Below are 14274 nucleotides of genomic sequence, written 5' to 3' on the forward strand. Positions count from 1 at the left end.
GTATAAGATTATTAAAGGATTGGACATTCTGGAGGCAGGAAACATGTTTCCGCTGATGGGTGAGTCCCGAACCAGAGGACACAGCTTAAAAATAAGGGGTAGGCCATTTAGGACAGAGATGAGGAGAAACTTCTTCATCCAGAGAGTGGTGGGTGTGTGGAATGCTCTGCCCCAGAAGGCAGTGGAGGCCCAGTCTCTGGATAGGTTTAAGAAAGAGTTGGATAGAGCTCTCGAGGATAGTGGAATCAAGGGTTATGGAGATAAGGCAGGAACAGGATACTGATTGAGGATGATCAGCCACGATCATAATGAATGGTGGTGCAGACTCGAAGGGCAAAATGGCCTACGCCTGCACCTATTGTCTAATCTAGTCCTATTTGCCAGCATTTGGCCCATATCTCTTTTAAACCCTTCCTGTACATACACCCATCCAGATGCCTTTTAAATGATGTAATTGTATCTGCCTCCACTTTGTCTGGCTGCGCATTCCATAAACTCACCATCCTTGCATAAAAAAAGTTGCCCTTATTTTTCCCCTCTTGCCCTCAAACTATGCCCTCTAGTTCTGGATGCCTCCACCCCAGGGAAAATACCTTGTCTATTTATCTTATCCATGCCCCTCATGATTTTAATTTTTTCATATTCCTTTCATTTGGCTTGAGATACTGACTGGCATAAATGATTATTTTTTCTCTGCCCTTGAACTTTTGACAGTACTGCACTTAGGCCATAAGGAACTGCCATCCTTTTTCAGTATGAAAGGAAAATAGAAGTCAGACATATCAAGTTGCTGGAATACTTCCTACCTTTTGAAAACTTGTAATGCTTCCTCAATACTAGATACAGGGTAACCTCCGAATGAGTCCTTGTTGAGTATCTGATAATGGACCACGGATTCCCAGTCTGCCGCCTTTGTTTCCTAGTGAGGATTATGAAGATGAGATATGGATGTTATACTTCACTCTTAAGATTTTCTGCAAGTAAATCCACGAGCCTTGCCCTTCACCCTAACAGGAACATTCTGTCTCTTGACTTTGTTTTTTTATTATTTTGAAGGCTTCCCATTTTCCAGCCATCCCTTTTACCTGCGAACTTTGCCCCCATTAACTTTTGAAAGTTCTTGCTTAATACCGTCAAAATTGGCCTTCCTCCAATTTAGAACTTCAGCTTTTAGATCTGGTCTATCCTTTTCGATCACCATTTTAAAACTAATAGAATTATGATCACTGGCCCCAAAGTGCTCCCCATTGATACCTCTGTCACCTGCCCTGTCTTTATTTTCCCCAAGAGTAGGTCTAACTTCACACCTTCTCTAGTAGGTACATCCGGATTCTGAATCTTGTACACCCTTAACAAATTTCTCTTCATCCAAGCACTTAATACGATCAGTCTCGGTCTATCTTTGAAAAGTTTAAATTTTCCAGAGCAACCAAAGCAAATCTCCCCGCCAGTATATTTGTCCCCTTCCAATTCAGGTGCACTGGAGTATTGATTTGGATTGTGAGCTACCAGAAACCAGATTATGAAAGGTGAGATTGAAGACAAATGGGGAGACCTGAAGAGACATCGATCAGCTCTCGTCCCTCAGCAAGATGCTCTCAGGAAAACTGGTGGCATATGATACCTCCATTGCTCTCAATTAGGCATGACACCTTTTCATCTTGACAAATTTCATGCTCATTCTCTCCATTTTCCCCAGCCCTTAGGTTGTTACATTCAATGGGCATTGTCTGATGGCTGTAGTAGTTGAGCGGAGTCTCATTTGAAATGCCCAACTCTATTACAATGTCAATACCTTTTTTGGAGAATCAGTTGGGTGAGATCAGCATCTGTTCTACCTGCCCCTTCAGCCTGTGGTCTTAGCATTCCAACCCTTCCCCATGATTCAGATGATATGCAGCGTTGATGCAGACCACAGGCAGAAGAGGCAGGTAGAACAGATGCTGATCTCACCTAGTTGATTCTCCAAAAAGGTATTGGCATTGTTAGAGTTGGGCATTTCAAATGAGACTCCACTCAACAACTACAAAGAAGGACGATTTGAGGTTTGTCACTATTAAGCCTCCTCAACCTTATATGGACTTTGCCATCCCTCTCTGCTTCAGTAAGGCAATCATCCTCCTGCCTGAGGGATCCTTTCCATTTTTGGGTCGTGCATTTCAGAATCTTAACTCACTTTTTGCTTTACACAAAGTTGTATTCTTTTTCCACCTGGTTGTTTTGCCAATTACCTTATCTCTGGTCATTTAATGATTTTGTCCTCATTTATTCTGTTAAAGCCCTTCAGAGTGAACATATTGATTTGTATCTCTTTTTCAGAAAATAGAGATTGCTTCAACTTCTGTGGTCTTTCCACATAGCTGACATGATGCTCTTAATCCTTCATCCTTATTACTTACTAATTTAATAAATCTGTCTTTGCATCCTCTTCAAGCTTTGTCATGCAAAAGTGTGCTAAGTGAGCGGCAGTGTTACTTCTGCTAAAGTCTGCTAATTAAAAAATTAGCATAACTTCCTTCCATATGTATTCTTATGCTTGAAGTGGATCTTTGTATGCTTTTCATCAGCTGTCTAATCTTGCTACATTCAAATAAATGTGTTGTAGCCACAAGGTCTCTGCTGCACACAGTTTAAAGCTATACTATTTCGTTTATATTGCCTTCCTTCCACCTCTTTCTTCTTGGATGTGTCACTTCACACTTTGCAGTAAATCATCTGCTATCTGTGTGCCTTTCTTACCAATCTGTCTGACTTCCTGAAGTCTATTGCCATCTTGCTCACTGTTAACCACATTTCTAGGTTCTTTCATCTGCAAGCTCTGATATTTTTCTGGCTCAATTGTGGTCATTAATGTGTCATAAAGACTTAATCCTTAGGGAATACTATTGTATACTTTCCTAATCTAACCACAAATTTGCTTTCTGAATTCATTTTGTCATGTTTATTTTCTGGATATTTTCTGCAATGACTATCAGCTCATCAATTCAATCACAAATTCTTATATTGAATAAGAGTGTAACAGTTGTAAATCCTCAATCTTGTCATCACTATTGCACAGGAGAATTTAAAAATTGTGGCAGGAATTTCTATTGTCTACACCCTTGCCTCCATAACTTGCTTGCATCCCTTGGTGGCCAAGTAATATTGCTGCTTTGAGCATTGATTTCCTTTTTCGTGCCTTCTCTTTATTTTTATCCTGTCCAATTTCTGTATCCACCAAGTTACAAGAATTCCACTCCAACACCCTGCCCCACACATCTGCCAACTACCATAGTGTATTGTCATTGGCCAGCAACCTAGATATTGTGACCAATCATTTACATCTTAGGCTATTTGGCCCTTTTTCGGTCCATGTTGACTTCTCATTGAGCAAGGGAGGACTGTCTGGCTTGCTTTATCTGTGTAGCCTTATAAGGTTATATCCTTCAATTGTCAATTCTATTTCCTTCTGAAGTCGTTGTTTCTGCTCAATCACCCTTATTGCCAATATCATTTTTTTTGTTTAAAGAAAGCTCCTTCCTCTGAGGCAAGCTTATCCCATAGTACTTGTACCATCAGCTAATGGGAAGATTTCTTTTAACTATCTCTTTCTAACTGTGTAATACTACTAAATGCAAACTGAAATTCCACATCCCTGCTTCCTGATGACATTTCACCCCTTGTTTACCAAGAATATATTAACACCTGCATCAAGTCTTTAGACACACCTTCCACCACTTCTTTCAGGAACCAGTCTGGAGCCAGTCAACAGTCCCAGGAAATAATTTTGCCTCTTTTCTATTTTAAATAGATTACCCTTAGTTTTAAATTGCTAGTTTTAAATTGCTAGCTCTACATAATTGAAGTAAATGAATAACCTCTTCATCTATTACCCTGTCAAGACCCCTCAGGAGTTTGTTTAACAAGTCACCTCTTTTAAACTCCAGGAAATTAGAGGCTTAGCCTGCCCAACCTTTCCCCTCAAGACAACTGACACATTCCAGATGTGTCCTATATACCAAGGCAAACCACATCTAACCCAAGCAATTACCATCCCATTTGTCTACTCTCAATCAGTAAGGTGATAGCACTTTGACAACGCTAATCAAACAGCACCTTCTCAGTAATAATGCCTTGGTGACGCCCAGTTTATGTTCCACCAAGGCCACTCAGCTCCTGACCTTCTTTTGGAGTTTTGATTCCAAACATGAATAAAAAAGGGCTGAATTCCAGAAGTGAGGTGAGAATGACTGACCTTGATATCAAGGCTGCATTTGACAGTGTGCCATTAAGGGGCTCCAGCAAAACTAGTGTCAATAGATATCAGGAGGCAAACTCTGCCGGTTAGAGTCATACCAGTCACATCGGAAGATGGTTGTAGTTGTTGTAGATGGTTGTAGTTCAACCGCTTCATCAATGACCTCCTTTCCATCATAAGGTCAGAGGCAGGGATGTACAATCATTGGTGAGCCACGTTCAACATCATTTGTCACCACTCTGAAACTGAAGAAGTCAATATTCAAATGCAACATGATCTGGACAATATCCAGGCTTGGGCTGACAAGTAGCAAGTAACATTGTCTGGCATTTGTGTGGCAAGAGTAACCATCTCCAATAAAAAATAATCTAACCTCGGCCCCTTGGCATTTAATTGCGTTGCCATCACTGAAATCTCCATCAACACCTGAGGTTGTGATTGACCAGAAATTTAACTTGTCTCCAGCACAGTGGCTACAGAGCATGTTTGAGGCTAGGAATGCTGTGGCGCATAATTTGCCTTCCAACTCCTCAGAGCTTGTCCCTCACCTGTAAGGTGCTAGTTAGGAGTGTGTTGGAATACTCCCCAGTTGCCTGGATGAATGCAGCCTTGATATCCAGGTTTGTCATTCTCACCTCCCCTCTGGAATTTAGCTCCATCCAGTCCAAGGAACCTACTTTATGGCACCATATCCACTCTTCCCACCAACAGTGCTCAGTAGCAGCAATGTGTAATATTTACAAGATGCTCTGCAGAAATTCCCGAACGATCCTTCGGCGACACCTTCCAAATACACAACCACTTCCATCTAGAAGGACAAGGGATGCATGAGCACCTGGAAGTTCCCCTCCAAGCCACTTGCTGTTCTGATTTGGAAATATATTGCTATTCCTTCACTTGCCATAACAAAGGTTTTTATGGAAAATAAAATCTCATGGTATCAGGGGTAATTTGCTAGAAGGGATTAGGAATCTGCCTGTCTCCAGTATTTTCTGTTTATCACTGGAAGAAATTAAATATCTTGAGGGTAGTGGTGGAGGGTTGTTTTTCAGACTGGAGGCCTGTGACCAGTGGAGTGCCACAAGGATGGGAAGTGTCCTTGGGTCGACTACTTTTTGTCATTTACATAAATGATTTGGATGCGAGCATAAGAGGTACAGTTAGTAAGTTTGCAGATGACACTAAAATTGGAGGTGTAGTGGGCACCAAAGAGGGTTACCTCTGGTTACAACATGATCTTGACCAGATGGGCCAATGGGCTGAGAAGTGGCAGATGGAGTTTAATTCAGATAAATGCGAGGTGCTGCATTTTGGGAAAGCAAATCTTATCCTTCCTATCGGAAAGATGTTGTGAAACCTGAAAGGGTTCAGAAAAGATTTACAAGGATGTTGCCAGGTTGGAGGATTTGAGCAATAAGGAAAGGCTGAACAGGCTGGGGCTGTTTTCCCTGGAGCATCGGAGGCTGAGGGTTGACCTTAGAGGTGTACAAAATTATGAGGGGCATGGATAGGGTAAATAGGCAAAGTCTTTTCCCTGGGGTCGGGGAGTCCAGGACTAGAGGGCATAGGTTTAGGGTGAGAAGGGAAAGATATAAAAGAGACCTTTGGGGCAACGTTTTCACACAGGGTGGCATGGGTATGGAATGAGCTTCCAGAGGAAGTGGTGGAGGCTGGTACAATTGCAACATTTAAGAGGCATTTGGATGGGTATATGAATAGGAAGGGTTTGGAGAGATATGGGCCGGGTGCTGGCAGGTGGGACTAGATTGGGTTGGGATATCTAGTCGGCATGGACAGGTTGGACCGAAGGGTCTGTTTCCATGCTGTACATCTCTATGACTTTGACTCTATCTTGTGGGACTTGATCACATTACACAATTTTTTAAACTCCATGTTACTCATTTATTTTGAATTCAACTTGAGCACAGGGAAATGATCTGTCATGTTGCTTATTCTGATAGTATGTATGTCTGCACTGAGCTGGTGGCCTCCTTTTTCTGTTGTGCTCTTGAATGGAGCTGATTTACTTCTAACCTTCATCATTAGTTTGAATCAAACTCTCCTTTTCAGCACTTGTAAAATTTCACTTTGAAAATAAAGTATAATCTCTACTCACCAAGGTGGGACGATGCTAAGATAGCTCCACTTGCATTTTCATTTGTATAAGTGGAATATTTTTGGGTTTCTTCTGCATTCACTGGTGGTATTTTCCTAAAATAAAATGTAGTCTGAATTCTTTGATATTTGAAGTAAAAAAATATGATTTGAAATCAAGTAAAAACAGTTTTTTCTAAAGTGTCTTTTTTTTTCCAACAGATTGTGTCATAATCCTGACATGGAAACATGATGGATTAATAGTCCGTCAAGAGCCTTGAAAGAAGAGAGTTTTAAAATCCTGTTGGCTAAGTGCAAGAAATTTTGATATTCAAAATGACATCAACTGGGTATAAAAGATTACAGCAGCAAAATGTGATTGTAAATCCACAGCCACCAGAATATTATAACCCAAAGAAACCTAGCCGAATGACAAATCAGCTACAGTATTTGGAAAAGGTGGTGGTCAAAGCTCTTTGGAAACACCATTTTGCCTGGCCATTCCAACAACCTGTTGATGCTGTGAAGCTGAACTTGCCTGTAAGAATTATAATTGTGCCTGATTAGAACACAGTGCTTTGTTGAGTTATATTGCCATGGCTTTTAGCTGCAACAAATGACTAACTACAATGGAGAGCAGATTGTATAAATATTGTGGGGTTGGGCTCCAACCCCTTGAAAAAAGATCCAAACTGTAAAACATAAGTATACAAGGCAGTAATTGGAAATTTAATATCTTATGACAGTTGGATGAAAACCTTGCATTTTCGTGCTTGCTTTCAGCTATGATAATCTGGTTTATGCTGCTTGAGTATTTTGAATTATTCAAATTCCCACCTTTTGGACAGCCATGAGATGGAGTTATTTTTCTGAAGAGGTAGTCAATGAGGGTAGACAATTGTTCACTGCAATGCCTTTCTATTTTTGGCAAAGGGCAGACAATTAGAAGTAGAACTCGAAGTGTTTACAGTATGAATGAGACAGTTTGACCTCTTATCAGTATATCTCATATCCTCTTTGCCTCTGTAACTTAAAATTAGTGTTCTAGCATGTGTTACTATGGAAGTAATTTGCCTTTGTCAGCAAAAGAAGAGTGGTTATTTTAAATTAAATGTCATTGGTAAGCCAGCTAGAAAATAGGATTTTTCTTTTGTCCGATGGCAGGGACATCTATTACCTGTTCCTAATTTTTGAGATTAGTGGGCCTTCTTTGAATTGCTTCAGTAGTGATTAAGGTAAGAACAGTGAGTTTCATTTTCAAAAGGAGATTCGTGGATCAGTTGGGATTTTGACATTCTGATAATTTAATTGTCAAGTTATAACTGAAACCAATTTTCTCCTTTTGGTGTTTTCTTCTAAAACTGAATTATAAATTCTTAAACCAGTTTTTGAATTTACGTTCCTTGATTTTTATCTGTTCAGATCTGTAGATTACTGTGGGATATCAAAATCAATGTAGAAAATGTCTATAGTTCAATTATTTTTTTGAAGAAATTCACAACTAATTTATTTATTTGTAATAATATAGAATCTCTTTTTAAAATCCCAATAGCTGTTGGCCATTTTTGACTTTCTCTGCCTATATTTATATTCTCAGGAATTTGAGTCCTGACTTCCATTTATTTCTCTTTCTATTAAATCTGTCCTCTCTTCTTTGCGAATGTAATCCTTCACTGTATCCACACAGTGACATTTGCACCTCTTAATTTCTTAACATACTTTCCAGTTACTTGCCAGCAAACTTCCCTCCACAAGATCATGCAATGGAGGAAGAGATGTAGGCCATTCAGCCCACTGGAGTCTGCTCCACTATTCAGAATCATCATGGCTGATCTGATGGTCCTCAGCTACACTTCCTGCCTCTTCCCCATAACCGTTGATTCCCATATTAACGAAACATCTGTCTTTCTCAGCCTTGAATATCCTTAACAATCCAATCTCAAAGACCTCCTGATGAAGAGTTTACAGATTCACTGCTCACTGAGAAGACATTCCTCCTCAGCTCTCTTTGACCTGTAATAAGGTTATGCCCCATATTCCTAGACTCTCCCAGGAGAAACTCTTTCCAATTCCACCCTGTAATGTCCCCAAATACATATGTGTGTTTCAATAAGATTGTTCCTCATTCTTCTCACTTCAATGAGTATAGATAAACTAACTCAATCCTACTCAAGATAACTAACCCCCCTCCCCACCCCACCCCATCTTAACCAAAATTAACCTTGTGAACCTTTTTTGGATGTCTCCAATGCAAGTATATCTTTCCTTAGGTAAGGGGCTCAAAACTGTTCAGTATTTTAGCTGTGTTCTCACTAGTGCCTTGTATAGTTTTAGCAAGACTTCCTTATTTGTATACTCCATTCCCTTGTCAATAAATGTCAACATTTCATTGCCTTCCATATTACCTGCTGAACTTGTTAGCTAGCTTTCTCCCAAATCTGTGCTGTAGCTTTCTGCAATTTTTCTCTACTTAAATATTTCATAATAAATAATCATGCCAAAATGCATAACCTCTCAATTTCCCACATTATATTCCATTTACGATATTTTTGTCTACTCAACCTGCCCATATTCCTCTGTAGATTAATTGTGTCAACTTCCCCACTTGCCTTCCCACCTATTTTCATGAGATCTGCAGATTTGGTGTGTCTGTAGTTTTCCTCCTCCTAAGTCATTTATATATTATGTAAATAACATGGCATCCACAGTGATTTGTGTGGTACTCCAACTGGTTACAAGTTTCGTCCTGAACTACTTCCCACCTCCCCCATCCCCCCACCAATCCCAACTCTTTGATTTGTGTTAGTTAAGCATTCCTCTCTTCATGCTACTAATCTATATCCAATACCATGTACTCTTATCTTAAGTAGCTTGATGTGTGGTGCCTTATCAAATACTCTCTGGAAATCCAAACATATTACATCCACTATCCTGCTTGTTACCTTCTCAATGAATTGTATTACATCTCAGGCAAGCTTTTCCCTTCATTGAAGCTTTTCCGACTCTGCTTGATTGTTATGTATTTCTGAATGTTGTGATATTACATCCAACTCTACCATTTTTCCAATAGCACATTAAGTTAACTTGTCGCTCTTTATTTTGTTGGTCTTAAGTATTCCAAATCCTCTTGTTTACCACTCCCCTAGTTGTGAAGAAGGGTTACATTTGAAAGACTACCTTCTCCACCTTCGAATGCTGCCTGGTTTGCTGTGTTCTTTCAACTTTCTACTTGTCTATGTTAAACTCCTTTCCCAGTCTGCTGGAGCTAACATGGGCCTTGTTCTTTTGTAATTATCTTTAGTTAGCTCTCGTAGTCCTGTTTCAAACTCCAGTTTTTCCTGCTAAATTCTACCATGTGGTCACTGTTTATGAGGGAGTATTTTATTAAATCTGCCTTATTACACACAAGATCCAAAATAACCCCAATAACTCTGTTAGTTTCTTGTGGCTATCTCCAGCAATCTGACTTTCTCGATCTGCATGAAGATTAAGATGACCCATTATTTTTAATGCATATTTATATGCTGTCATTCAATCCTGATTGATATTCTCTGCCCTATTGTATAGCTACTGTTAAGGGCCTATAGGCTACTCCTACCAGTGTATTTATCATTCTTTTTAAAAAGAATATCAGCCATGTGGATATTAAACCTTCTTATCCAAGATAATTTCTTGCTTTTTTGAAAAGGCATGCACCTGAATATTTAGCTCCCAGCTTTGATCTCCTTGCAATCATGTCTGTTATAGATCATATCTATAAACGTGTTTTTTGTTCCTTCTCATGAATTTAGTTTGTTCCAAATACTCTATATGCAAATAGAGACCATTTCATTTTGTTGCTTTTACCCTTTTTATTGTCATTTTCTGTTTTGTAAATTTTGTCCCTTCCCATCTCTCTCTGGATATTGTTATCCAAATAGTTACACTGTAATACTGTCATATCATTTTGCTTTGTAAGTCAATATTTTCCTTTCCTCCAACTGTCTCACCCTCTACATCAAACTAGTTATTTTAAAACCCTGTCAGTCCTTTGTTATACACCAGGGCACTGGTCCCAGCATGTTTCATGTTAGGCTCATCCCACCAAAACTGATTCCTTCTACCCAGTTTTGGGCCAGTAACCCATTCCAGCCATTCCAATCATTGTGCCATGTGTCTATCTCCTTGACTTTATTTACCTGTTTGTCTGTGGCTCAGATAATAATCCGAAGATTATCTTGGAGGTTCTGCTGTTTACTTTGACTCTTTACTGTTCAAATTCTTTCAGTAGAACCTTTTTTCATCCTGTCAGAGTAAATTTTAAGATTGCATTTCATATTAAAGTCAAAATCATTTGCTCATACCAAGTGCAAATGCATGGCCTGCCCATGTGAAATGTGAGCAAAGCTCAAAACTCATTTTCAATTAATCAATGTTGTATTGTACTGTTATTTCATGTCACATCCTCCTTGAGGTGCTAAATTGATTTCTCCCAATCTGTGGACATTGCATCTACTGCATTCTATTTATCCAATGTAGTTTTATGTTTTCAAAAATCTTTCCATTCAACTCATATCTAAATTTTATTCCAAAACAATTGCTAGCATATATCAAGACTTGGAAAGAGAAATATAATATTTGCTAGTACCTGAGATAATAAAGAAACACAGGTTCTTTTGAAAGAAACATTTGCTTGTTTAAAAAAAATGTGCTGTTAAGTCAACCAATTTAAGAGTACTTAAAATTGGAAACTAATTTTTGCAATTAAAGTCACAATATAATTGGAAGAACATGCGTAAATGGATGCTGCTGCTCTGCCTGTGTTTTTGTTTTCTCCCTCCCCACAGGATTACTATCAGATTACAAAGAACCCAATGGATTTGGGTACCATCAAAAAACGCTTGGAAAATAAATATTACTGTAAAGCTATGGAGTGTATAGAGGACATAAATACAATGTTTACTAACTGCTATGTATATAATCGGGTATGTTGTTACACCTTATAATTGTGAAATGCTTCTTGTGTTATGTTGATAAAATTATTTAACTAGTGTCTATTTATAGCCAGGGGATGACATAGTTGTAATGGCACAAACCTTGGAGAAGCTTTTTCTACAGAAGGTGTCACAAATGCCACAAGAAGAAATAGAGCTTCCTGTGGCTAACAAAAGAGGAGGGAATGGCAAAGGAAGGAAAGGATCAGGTAATCAATTGAAAAGTATATATTGCCTCCTTATTTATAACATGTCACTTTGAAAATGTCTGGGATGGTGAGGCAGAAAGCATCCTCAAACTTCTGCCTTAAACCTGTGTGCTTTGCTTTAACTTGAAACCAGAAGAGCACCATTCCTAATTGGAACGGATGAGTGAGTTTATGGGGTCTCTTCTTGAAATAACTTGGAATCGAGAGAGGCTTTAAGTTTAGATCCAGAAATTAGAAGGATCACCAAAAAACTTTGTTTTGGAATAGGACTGCATCACAAACAATTTGCTAGCCACTCTTGCAGTGTTAGAGGTGGAACAAGACGTGTTTACAACCTCTATGTCGTAGTGTCCCTTAGTTAAAATCTAACTATGTAACAGTAAGCCTACTTGTTTCTGTTGCATTACCTGACTCTGCCCTCTGCTCATCTGCTGAAATCCTCATCCATGCTATTGTTCATTCTAGACATGACTATTTCAATGCATACCTGACCACTTTCACACTTCCTTCTGAAATTTGTTTTGGTTATTCATTCACGGGATGTGGGTGTATCCGGCTGGATGACCATACCCACTTGTATCAAGGGTATTTGATACATGGGAACACCACCACCTGCAAATTCCCCTCCATGCTACGCACCATCTTGACTTGGAAATATATCGCTGTTCTTTGTGTTGCTAGATCAGTATCCTGTAACACCCGCCCTAATGGTACAATAGGTATATCCACACTACATGCACTGCAGTGGTTTAAGAAGGCAGCTTATCATCACAGTCTCAATGGCCAGTGGGGAATTAAAGGGTGAGGCTGAATAGACTGGAACTGTTTTCCTGGAGCGTTGGAAGCTGAGGGGTGACCTTAGAGAGATTTATTAAATCATGAGGGGCATGCATAGGATAAATAGAGAAGATCTTTTTGCTAGGGTGGGGGAGTCCAGAACTAGAGGGCATAGGTTTAGGGTAAGAGGGGAAAGTTATAAAAGGTACCTAAGGGGCAACTTTTTCACACAGGCTGGTGCATGTATGCAATGAGCTGACAGAAGAAATGGTGGAGGCTGGTACAATTGCAACATTTAAAAGGCATCTGAATGGGTCTATGAATAGGAAAGGTTTTGACGGATATGGGCCAAGTGCTGGCAAATGGGATTAGATTAATTTAGGATATCTGGTCGGCATGGACGAATTGGACCAAAGGGTCTGTTTCCGTGCTGTACATCTGTGACTCTAAACTGATCATCGTGCTTGTAGATGTCACAGCATAAACTCTGAAATTCACCCCTCCACATCTTTGCTTTGCTCCTATAAGATAGTCCTTGAAACCTACCTTTTGTAACCAAACTTGTAATATCCCCTTGTGACACAGCACCAAATTGTTTGATAACACTCTTGTAAAATGGCTTGGGACTACATTAGCCTGCATTTTCATAGTAGGCAGAAGTGAGGACTGCAGATGCTGGAAACCAGAGTTCAGGTTAGAGTGGTGCTGGAAAAGCACAGCAGGTCAGGCAACATGTGAGGAGCAGGAAAATTGACATTTTGGGCAAAAGCCCTTCATCACAGAAGTTTTTTTAGCATAAGTTATAGCTTACTATAGTTAATGGATGTGGCAGTGCACTCAAATATATTGAATCTTAAAATGGTTACAGCACAGGAGGAGTCCTTCTGATTCTGTAAGTCTACCCTGAAATACTAATCCACTTAATGCCACTCACCACCTTCCTTGGCCTCGTGCGTTTATTTTCTTTAAAATGATGATCCAAAATCCCCTTGAATGCCTGACCCTGTTTCCTCCATGTAAAGGCATTGCGTTCCAGATACCAACCATTTGAGTGTAAGCAAGTTTCATCTTCTGTCGTTTGCCTCTTTTGCCAAATTTAAGTGTTACTTCTTTTTTGTCTCTCCAGCAATGGGAATAGTTTCTCCCTATCGGTCTGTCCAGGTTTTTCATGACTCTGAATGCATCTATCAAATCTCTTGACCATCTCTCCTCGAACAATTCCACGTACTAAAGTTACTCCTTTCACTGCTGATATCATACTATTGAGACTTCTCTTTGTTCTCTATACTAAAGAATAGTACCTGGATAGATTATTAAAGCAGATGGCATTCAGGACTTAATTTATTGTGTTCTCAACCAGGTAGACAGGTTGAATAATTTTATGTGTAAGTTTTACACACGCATATCTTAGTCCTTCTGCTCCTGCACCCTGTTTAGAATTGTACCCTTCATTTTATGTTGTCTCCATGTGTTTCACTTCACACTTCTCTGCATTGTTAATCAACCTGTCTAACCTTTGAAATTCTATACAGTCTTTAGTATAGCTTCCAGGTTTTGTATTGTCTGCAGATTTTTGAAATTGTGCTTTCTACTCTGGAGTCTAGTCGTTATGATGCACCAAAGAATGGGAGTGCTATCACAGATTCCTAGGGAATTCTCTTATAAATCCAGAGAAGACAGAGGATGGTGGTGGAGGGTTGTTTTTCAGACTGGAGGCCTGTGACCAGTGGAGTGCCACAAGGATCGGTGCTGGGTCCTCTAAATTTTGTCATTTACATAAATGATTTGGATGCGAGCATAAGAGGTACAGTTAGTAAGTTTGCAGATGACACCAAAATTGGAGGTGTAGTGGACAGCAAAGAGGATTACCTCAGATTACAGCAGGATCTGGATCAGATGGGCCAATGGGCTGAGAAGTGGCAGATGGAGTTTAATTCAATAAATGCGAGGTGCTGCATTTTGGGAAAGCAAATCTTAGCAGGAC

General features: G+C 39.5%; 1 protein-coding gene across 1 annotated transcript in view; it reads left to right on the forward strand.

Annotated features, from left to right (window-relative positions):
- Positions 1 to 14274, forward strand: part of LOC122554708 (bromodomain-containing protein 3-like) — a 113947-nt gene that overhangs the window by 25389 nt on the left and 74284 nt on the right. The window contains exons 3-5 of the mRNA XM_043700084.1: positions 6554 to 6871; positions 11158 to 11295; positions 11375 to 11513. Coding sequence (XP_043556019.1) covers positions 6668 to 6871; positions 11158 to 11295; positions 11375 to 11513 — 481 coding nt within the window. The 5' untranslated portion in view covers positions 6554 to 6667. The remainder of the gene's footprint in view (positions 1 to 6553; positions 6872 to 11157; positions 11296 to 11374; positions 11514 to 14274) is intronic.

The sequence above is a fragment of the Chiloscyllium plagiosum genome, chromosome 11, assembly GCF_004010195.1.
Source record: "Chiloscyllium plagiosum isolate BGI_BamShark_2017 chromosome 11, ASM401019v2, whole genome shotgun sequence".
Lineage (NCBI taxonomy): Eukaryota > Metazoa > Chordata > Chondrichthyes > Orectolobiformes > Hemiscylliidae > Chiloscyllium > Chiloscyllium plagiosum.